At 48.3% G+C, this 10,102-nt stretch overlaps 1 protein-coding gene across 2 annotated transcripts; it reads right to left on the reverse strand.

The window, feature by feature from the left end:
- Nucleotides 1-1,825: 1,825 nt before the first annotated feature.
- On the reverse strand, nt 1,826-9,209 carry LOC149340052 (cholinesterase-like). 2 transcript variants are annotated; one of them, XM_089548784.1, is made up of 3 exons: nt 9,073-9,209; nt 5,197-6,689; nt 1,826-3,004 (listed from the first exon to the last, which is right to left on the reverse strand). In XM_089548784.1, exons 2-3 carry the CDS (start codon nt 6,654-6,656, stop codon nt 2,863-2,865), a joined length of 1,602 nt encoding a protein of 533 aa, XP_089404910.1. In that variant the 5' UTR covers nt 6,657-6,689; nt 9,073-9,209; the 3' UTR covers nt 1,826-2,862. The 2 variants fall into 2 exon arrangements, with proteins under 2 accessions (XP_089404910.1, XP_089404911.1); XM_089548785.1 differs by having other exon boundaries at nt 9,077-9,137.
- Between the last annotated feature and the right edge of the window lie 893 nt (nt 9,210-10,102).

Genomic DNA, 10,102 nt, shown 5'->3' on the forward strand with positions numbered 1-10,102 from the left:
TTTTCTTGATTCCAGCAAGGGTATTATTAGCGCGTGTTTATTTCCAAATTTTCTCACACGTGCTGCTCTTGTGCTCTATTTTAAAGGTTCACCTGACTGAATGTCTACGCAGGTTAAATTGGCTATAGTTACACACAACATGCAAATAACGTAAACGTGATGGATTCTAAGTGGTATCAAAAATATAACACTTACAATAACAACATTTATTGTCATGGGAAATCTTTTATCACGAATACATCATGGCCCTGCCAAAACCTCTCTAGGCTTTAAACGGCAGCGCCTACAGGCACCGCTTACAAAGTGCAATATCGCGCATGTGACAGAATATGTAAAATCGCCATTAGGATCACGCTAGAGAAAAAATCAGGACGCACTCACAGCAGGGAGAAGCGGTTTGTTTTTATAGGTTTATTATTTAGAAGCGTTTAAAATGCTTGTATGCGGCCCATCGAGGCACCCTAACCGCAGGTGACGCTGTGCGCACGTAGCTGTCGGCTGCGCAATTACCGATGATCTTTGATGAAGCAGTGCAAAAGAACGGAAAGGAAGTGGATGGAAACGCTTCCGTTCACGTCGTCCTTCTGCATGTCCGTTGTCCTTTTGTGCTTTCTCAGTGCTTTCTTAGACTGTTACTGTGACCATGACTTTGCAGTGACTTGGGTTTTCTCTTTTATTATTATTATTATTTATTCCGCGGACTGCACGTTGTGCTTTGGCTGTCTGCCTGCGACTAACTTTTATTGTGATGAGCCTTTTGTTTTCTTTTCTTTTGAGTTTTTTTTAATGCTCTGTTTTTCGCTTAAATTCTTTTTTCTTCTTTGGAACATTTAGTTCTTTTTCATTTATTTTGAATTGGCGTTAAGCTTGGTAAAGCATCGCTGGTCCACGCATCCTCTCTCTTTCTTTTATGTTTTCTTACTTTTTTTTTTTTAGAGGACCAATAAAAGGGTAAAAAGGGCATCTCCTTCGATTGCCGCAAGCCGTGCCGCGTTTCACTGCATGCCCTTGGTTTGGAACTCGTGTCGGAAACTGGCTCGCTTGTTTTAACTAGCTGCCACTGTCGTTTCTCTATGAAGGCTTATGTACGGACACAAGTAGGAACAATCCTCTTGAGTCCAGCTTCTCGTTAATCTGATCTTCCGAGGCACCCGAAGCTGGCTTTTGCAACGAAGTATTTATTGAGACCGGCTGTCCATAATGGACCCGGGTAGAATCTTGGCGGTGGTGCACAAAACTACCGATCGATGCTCGAGCGCATCGCAGTGCAGGGTGCTTAAAATTGGCGCTACTGCCGGAACTGCACTAGTGAAAACTTCAGTGTGGTCGTTACGCCAAAAGATATCCTGGCGACATTTTTACCCAACCAAGTGAAGGAAAGGCCTCGCACCAGCTGACTGCTGTCTCATCAGAATGCATCAAAGCTAAATACGACATAGATTTAACGCATGCGAGGCAATCTTATATTTCAAGATGATGGCTTAGTCGGGAGGTTTGGCGCTTCTTGATGGAAACGACTGAACAGCACTAACAGGCGGGACGGAAGAGCAGAACACTGACACATGCGTTGTGTCAGCGCACATGTCTGTGTTCTTTTCTTCTGTTTCATCTGTTAGCGCTGTTTAGTCGTTTCCATCAGTCTTATACAGTATATTGAGGCTAGAAATGTGAAACGCTGCTCTGAAGAACGACGCGTTGTGTGTGTCTTGTCTGACGCGGTCACTCGCTTATCGATATGCGTACAAGGGTGATGAATTGCACAAACATGGCCGAAGACAGGCACAAAAGGTTTTGGGAGGCGCGTTTATATACACAAACAGTCTCCTCTGAGCTCCAATTGGAGAATTTATTGGCCCTAAAGTACAAACAAACATCGCCGGCGACGAGCAGTGCCGCACATGCAGACATGCCCGACAGGTCGGACCGATTCATTCGCCAGTTCCAGATCCCGGTAATGGCTCCCGTTGTTTTGGTTTTGGCATGAGAAAGGGCGTTTTGTGTGCGTCTTGTCTGACGCGGTCACTCGTATTTCTCTCGTAATATTTTACACTAAGCACTTTTACTGGCTGTACTATCTTGAAGGAGTCTTTGCCCGTCAAGCGAAATTTCGGCAAGTAGGAATTTAACGTTAGCACTGTCAATATTCTTTCTATAGCACATTGCGTTGACATCAGTTTAATGTGACGATCAAGAATGAAAGTTCACATAATTTTTTTTAAGTGAAAATTCATTCTGTAGTTATTTCTGGATATTCTGATGTTTCTACAGTAATCAAAAGTGCATTAATTTCTGAGAAATTAGTATTAATAAATTGCCCCCCCCCCCCCCTACTAGATTCAGACTAGAGAGGTCGATACCGAGAAGGACACTGCGATCACCTTCTGTAAGTGAATGGTGAAATAGTCCAGCTTCAGTGATCCACGTAGAAGAAAACGTCTTGACGCATCGTAGTTTGCTTCGGAAAGCTGCCGATGGTGACGACTCCTCAGTTTCATTTCCTGATCATTTCTTGCTTATAAAAGCGATGCCTGCAGTGAAAGTACCATCTTTGACATTGTAATGAGGGAATATGTTAATTCAGGCCAACTTGACTTTCTCCTCAGTGTCTCTAATTCCGAGCATTTTTGTTAGCCTCCAACTTTTTGTCCCAGCAAAAATACATAACAAAATACACACCTTCCAGGCATCGATTCATGACCTGAGAGTAGGAGATACTATACAGCACCCCATTCTTATTGTCCTCACTACTTCACCCTCACGGTCAGCCTCTTCAGGGATCACCTGAGTCTAAAAAAAAAAAAAGAAGAAAGAAACGAAGCGTCGCAATGGTGATTAGGGCAACAACATGCCGTGAAGAATAATTTAGAGCTGCTTTCTAAACGCTTCACATCTTCCTTCAGACAAGTCGCTGACATGCGAATAATTGCCCGGCTGAATCCACTGGTACACCGGGTTTTTCTTGCTGAATGGCGGCCACGGGAGACCCCCTGGATGCTTCGGCGCTCTGAAAGTGAAATTTCACACCTTAAGTTTTTACCTAAAAGAGCACAGGATGATCTTATGTTATCGCGAAAAAGAGATTTATGAACAACTCCGGCAGGATCCCGGAAGCATTTTTGTTCTGCTCATAAGTACTCGCCATTTTAAAATAAGATGCACTCAACTTTCAAGGGGCACATAAGGTAACTTCCTCCAGTTATTGTTTTGGTGATAATTGATTATCAGGATCTTTCTGGCTATGTTGGCGTTAGTACAGCACCAAATTGCGCATTTATTGCCGAGAGAATTGGAGTAAGAAAACTTTTCGCCACTCGATCCAAACTCGTGACGTACTTAACACATTCATTTCACTTGCGAGATCGGCCATTGATGGCGACACCTGCATATGGATTTTTGTTCGTTTGCGTAGCTTATAAAAGCGCCGCTTTCGGTGAGGGTGGTCCCTTGAGATTAAAACCCGGCACTCCACCGATACAGGGTGATTTATATTGGTCCTCAGTATCACTTTAATAAGTTGAGCGTATCTCATTCCACAACAGCAAGTATTTGTAAGCGGACAGTTCAAAAACAGAAAGCACACATTTGCTGTTCATTAAAAAAGAAGTTCAGTAAGAAGAAAGGTTTTGCGGATAATCTGTCTGGCTGCATGGACATTCGTCACGCGCTCCTAACGTGGCCGTCTACACCCAAGTCACCCTGGACAAGAGGACGTCCGCCCATTACTGCCCTTAATCAGTCTGCCGAAACCACCAGATACCGCATGATGTAAGAGTGCAGTAGATACAGTCAAGGGCACTGAGCTGCACTACCGAAAGCAGAGGCAAAACGCCCCACCATACGGCCCCCCGAAATGCAGGCGCCAAATCGGTGGCTTTCGTTGGGCATTTGTTGAGTAAATAAGGCTGCGTTGTTACAACTGGCTGCCGAGTATGCTTGCGTCGAGCATGTTTGAACTCCGCTCTAGACCGTCTCGTCTTCAGTGTGACAAACAGTTTGCCAAACATATTCGGGGAATAGCATGCCCCGGGAGTATTTTGCCGATTTTATGAGATCCTTGTGAAGAACGAGCCACACTAGCCCTCGCTGAATCATGTAAGGTGTGCAAGCAAGTCGTCTATGCCATTCGTGACAATATACAAGCGAAGTGAGGCTTATGGCGAGCATGTGCACCGTTCGCCGACGCGTTTTTTCTCGCAACACGCCGAGAGCCAACTGACCGTGCCAAGCATCAGTGCCCATAGCGCAGGGGCATCTATATTCCCTGCAACGCATTTCATGCTTACACCTGCTTTCGACGACGACTGTACATGCTTAAAGCGGTACCTGTTAGTGTGACGTGTCAGCGAAACACGACCTTAAAGCTTCAAATCCACACACCCCAGAAAATAGCGCATGCGTGGAAAGACAAAATAGAAAAGGCTCTTCACGCATGGATGCGCTCCCTTTCTCTTCTTTCATTGACGTTGCGGCATCTTCCACGACTTTCTGGTGGTAAGTACAAGGACGCGGGATGGAATCTCTGCCTCAGCGGTGGCGCTTCGGAAGCGAAAAGAAGTCAGTGCACTGTGGGACATTCATTCTTGCATTCCCTACCCCCACTACGCGTTCGTCCGCCAATAATGAGAGACCTACGGACGCGGGACCCCGACTATCGCACGTGGGAGCTAAGGCATATGCGACAAACCCATGATGAACCCACGGTCCGCAATCAACTTGCTGTGAAGAGGACGTGGGAGCCGTCACGACATTGACCTCAGTATTATAGCTGGGATCACAACGCAATCACTGAATAATACAAAAATGAATTATTAATTTCCTAATACAAAAATTTAATTAGCAACATCCCTCCCAGCAACACCTCAGCACCATCTCTCAAATTCTCCTCTGCAAGCGTTTTCTCAACAGCCCACTCTCTAAGCCATGTCGGGGTACGACTGCCGAAGTCATTCCCCGTGCAGTTGGTGCGATCATACTGCGCAACTTCCTCATTTGTTTCATTTGCTTTCAATAACGCAAATGGGCCGCAAAGGCTGTCTTTCACGTCAGAATATAACACGAATGAAAAACGGCACCTAGGACCTAAGTGCGAAGTTGGACGGTATTTCGCAGAGGGCAAAACTGTGCATGGAAGATGTGGACTTTAGTTTAATGCCGCACAGTTATCGCGATAATTTCAAATGGCCTAAGCCAACTTACCCCGTCCTGGCAAACGAGACGAGCATATCCATTGCTTTCTTGCTCATGACTCGGTCCTCATCCGTGTATTTCTCAACATCCAGAAACGGGGCCCCCATGTAGTACGGAATGTCACTTGTGTGAGGCACCCCGAAGAATTCGGGGAACTCGTACTTCTCGGACCGGTAGCTGAAGACGAAGCCGTAGAGTTTACCACCGCCTTGAGAGTGATTTTCGCTGAACGCCATTGTCTGGCACTTGAAAAGGTCTCCCGCAAAATGAATTAGGGCTTTCCTGATGGCCTGTTTACCATGAGGGACCGCTTTTTCGATGTACGCCTTGCCTATGGGAACAGCCTTGCCCAGGCTCCAGATGTATGTAATAGTTTCGTAGCTTTTCCTGACAGCTGCCTCATCGAGTTGAGACAGATCCTGCTCCAGCAGCCTCTGGTCCGGCTGGAAAATAGCCGCGAAAGCTCCTTCGTCAGCAGTCACGCTGATGAGCGTGTCCAGAGGCTCGTAGTGTTTCTTGGGCGTCGCCCGAGATGGAAGCACCGGGAGAAACTCGGACTCGGATGTGGGGAAGAAAGTGCATATTTTGTGCAGAGCTGCTTCCTCGGACGCCTTGTGCAGTGCCTCTGCGTCCTTGGTGCGGAGACAGTGTATCACGGCGCTCAGGTCATCTTGCGGCCCAGTGCCACAACCGAGCATCTGCCCCACTTTTCTGCCCCTCTCCGCGCTTTCGGATGGGCTCTCTACAGGAAAGTTCAAAGCGAGAGTGCCGCTCATCATGAAGCCTCTCCTGAAGAGCCCCTTACTGTGAGGAGACAACATGTGCGAGTGCACACTCATGGCCCCGGCGCTCTCTCCGAATACCGTGACCAGGCGTGGGTCTCCGCCGAAGGCCTTGATGTTGCGCTGGACCCACTTGAGGGCTACGTTCTGATCCCACAGTCCCATGTTTCCTGGAGCCTCGTCGTTGCCGGCATCCAGGAACCCGAATATTCCCAGCCTGTAGTTGAGGGTGACGACAACGACATCGTTCAGGGCAGCAAGCGCCGCGCCGTTGTACCAGCGCTCGTGGGAAGAGCCGAACTTGAAGGCGCCGCCGTGTATCCACACGATGACGGGCTTGGGAGCTCCGTCCTTGCGCGTAGTCCAGACGTTGAGGTACAGGCAGTCTTCCGAGAGGTCCGTAGGTATGATGAAAATAACATCGTACAAGTTTTGGTGGCAGGAATGCTTGACCTTTGTGGCGTCGTACGTTCCGTTCCACGACTCGAGGGGAAGGGGCTTGCGGAAGCGGAGGTTTCCCACAGGCGGTTGGGCATAGGGGATCCCCAGGTACTCCTCCACCTTCTTTCCGTTGAAACTGACGATGTTTCCGGTCAGCGGCCCTTGAGACGTCGATGCTTTGGCAGTGCGCTCAGCTGCCGATACTAGGCAGCAAAGCAAGCTCAGGGCGAACAGTGTGGGAAGCATTGTGGCGACTAGGACCCTCTATGCACGTCCTGCCTGAAAATAAATATGATGCGACGTAAATAATTCGGCATATTGTCCCACGTTTACAATGGCTCGTTCACTCGTAAAGCTGCGAACGTCCAACTGTAACGCACGATCCGCCAACCTACGTCTGCAGCATCATAATCATCATCAGCCTGACCACGCCCACTGCAGGACAAAGGCCTCTCCCATGTCTCTCCAATCAACCCTGTCCTTCGCCAGCTGCGGCCACCGTATTCCCGCAAATTTCTTAATCCCATCCGCCCACCTAACTTTCTGCCGCCCCCTGCTACGCTTGCCTTCTCTTGATATCCACTCTGTTATACCTTAAGGACCAGCGGTTATCTTGCCTTCGCATTACATGCCCTACCCAAGCCCACTTCTTCCTCTTGATTTCAACTAGGATGTCATTAACCCGCGTTTATTCTCTCACCCATTCCGCCCGCTTCCGATCTCTTAACGTCACACCTATCATTTTTCTTTCCATAGCTCGCTGAATTGTCCTTAATTTAAGCTGAACCCTCTTTGTTAGCCTCCACGTTTCTGCCCCATAGGTGAGCACTCGCTCAAAATGTCATAAGGGCTCTGTGAACGCTTGTTAACGGTCAGCGTTTAATGGTGCCTCATGCAAGATGTGAAGTTGTATCATGTGACGTACAATTCAATAGGTCTGATATATCGAGCCCTGTACTGCGTTTTCGCGCTCATCGGCGTGCAGAGGTCTGGTCAAATTTATGTGTAGCTCAGGTGACCACTGATTCCCTGATACCACAAGTCTAGTATTTGCGCAGAAGGAAGCAGATAAACATTCAGAATCGCACGCAGGTCATATCTCGGCGCCTTGACTAATCCGATTTACGCAACCCGTATTTGCTCTTTTATGAACAAGACAATATTTGTAGAGAAGTTCGTAGAGTCCTCAGGACTAAGGAACAGGGCAATGCTGATACAAGCGAATAAGACGAGTTGGCCTTGTTCTCGTTGAAATCGCCCTTTCGCAGTTTCCTCGTGACCAACCATTCTGGCTAAATTTATTTTCTTTTTCTTCCTTTTCATATTTTTTAGTTTTGTACAAAAATTGTCTCTTGACTCGTACCGCGTTAATTCACGCCTCCATTGGCATCTTTCACCTGCGGTACCCCGGCTGTGCAAGTAGAGGGAACTTCTTAGCCTCAGTTAATGAAAGCAATAAGGAAGTGCTAAGAGGACTTTTATATCGCTAACTGTGTAAGGCAAGGCTAGTAGGTTTGCCGTTCGTCTGCGAACACAAAGATTATGTCATGACGAGCGTGGTGCGGGGCTTGTGAGTGCGTCGTTGCTTTGTCTCTCGACCGTATAGAGAAGAGTGATCCAAGCCTCTACTCAGAACTTCGCGAAGGTCGGAGCTGCGAGATTGAGAAGCGGGGACAAAGGGCAACGAAAGCGTCAACGGCGAGAGGAACCTGGCGTGCATTTGACTTCGAAAGTTGTGCGCAATGACAGAAACTCAAACTTGCAACCCTGCGTCACTGTTGCCGACGGTATTTTAAACGTGCTCAAATTAATCAAAAGCGATGCTCACCGGCACTCTGAATCGATGCGTTATTGCCCGTTTTAATGGACTCGACAAGGAAAGCTGAGAGAACGCCGTGACCAGATGGAATACCTTTACGTTACGTTCGACTGTCCACTTCAAAAACATTTTACATGACCGACGCCACATACATAGGGCACAGCGCAAACAATAAGGAAGTACAGCTAGCAGTAAAATAAATTATGAAGCTAGCAAGCCCCAAATTACACATATCGTCATTTTTTTTTTTTTCGTGGAGGCGATCTCCGCACGCGGGATTCCGATCCGGCAGCATACGCTGAACGAAAGCCCCCCCCCCCCCCAAACCTCCGCGAGCGGAGTTCGGCACAATGGTCCCCGGACCACGAAAGTGGGGTCCGCAGGTCTCATCCGGGCACAGTGATTGCGCTTTTTCCCCCCTTTGCGCATAAACTGAGCCACAAATCCGTCGACGACAGCAGCTAGGAGCTCTGCGTTTCTGCGAATCCGAAAACTGTACTTAATTTGCGAAAAGAGAACCAAATAATTTCACATTACAATGCAGCGTCACTTAAGAGAAAAATGCAAGCGTTCGTCTCCGTGCCATTCACTACGCTTTCCAAGTCTCCGCTTTACCCTGCTACCGTCGCTGGCATCTGTGTTGCCTCTACTTGCTCACCGCTTTAAAGTGCACTCCCTTGACATTGCTTCTCTTCCCTAGACCACTGACCGTGGTTAGCACCCCTGGTCATAAATAAACAAGAGCGCGTTCGCGCACAATTGCAATGGGAGTCTGCCAACGCTTTTGAAGGCTGAGCTGCCCCTCCGTGGAGCCGATAGAAAGTGAATGCATTTCAATCTCACCTACGGAAAACTCCTGCTTCCCCGGGCGCCCACGCGACGCAGCGTCAGGAGCGCGACTGCGAAGGGCCAGAATTGTGAACGTTGGCCCAACGCCACGCATTTTTATCTGTCATCACGCGTCCCCGCGTCAAGGCCGCCACTGATGCTCCAACAGGTTCTGCTCAAGAAATCGCATCACGTTCGGCGCTCACTGTTCGCGCTTTCTTTCCTGCAGGCTTGCCGGTAGACGCGCTAGCCAGCGCACCTCTTCACAGCTCCTCTCCTGAATTAAGCCAGTGAGAGAGCGGCCGAGGGCGTCGCGCGCTGACTTGGCAGCGCACTGCCCTTCACTCTTTCATGCGTTTAGTTCTCGATTTGACAGATTACTCCTTCGCGTGTTATCTGGAAGTCAAGGTGCAGCTGAGTTCGTAAGCACAGAACTATAATAAAATATTGTTAAAAAGCAAATATACCAATTAAAATGTACCTCTGATTTCTTGTCTTTGTAAGCGCTCAATACTAAAAGCTTGCCATAGAACACCCCGGCAACGGCATCAAATTTCAAGACTTCGAATTAACCGACCTCGACCGGCTCATAAAGGCCGTCATTAAACGCATGAATGCCAAAGTTCGCAACGTTCACTCAGGTCGGTAGAAGAAACGCCAGTTACAGTGAAAACAGTACAGCTTAGTTTTCTGAGGGCACGGTTAAACCAGTGATGATGCCACTCATTTGTAGTGTGTCCGACAACATTAAAGCGATCTCCAGCAAGCATGGCGTCTGTGACCTTTTTCGCACCATGGAAGCCGGTCAAGATGTGCCCGAAGGTCAACAGTGGTTGCCCTCAAAGGGGCAGCAGCCGCACCCTGCCATTTCTCGGTTCATGCTAAGAGTGCGCTAAACTGTTTGTTAGGTGTGCCTTGGCGGCTGTTTGCAAAACACTGCTTGGCGATTCGTCGACGCAGACATACTGATGCCAACGAGACGAGCGTCGAGCGTCCCTCAGTGCCCGCACCTACTACAGCAAGAAATTTCTATCAAGAAAGGACC

The sequence above is a fragment of the Amblyomma mixtum genome, chromosome 6 (genome assembly GCF_055824585.1).
Source record: "Amblyomma mixtum isolate Tamu chromosome 6, ASM5582458v1, whole genome shotgun sequence".
NCBI lineage: Eukaryota > Metazoa > Arthropoda > Arachnida > Ixodida > Ixodidae > Amblyomma > Amblyomma mixtum.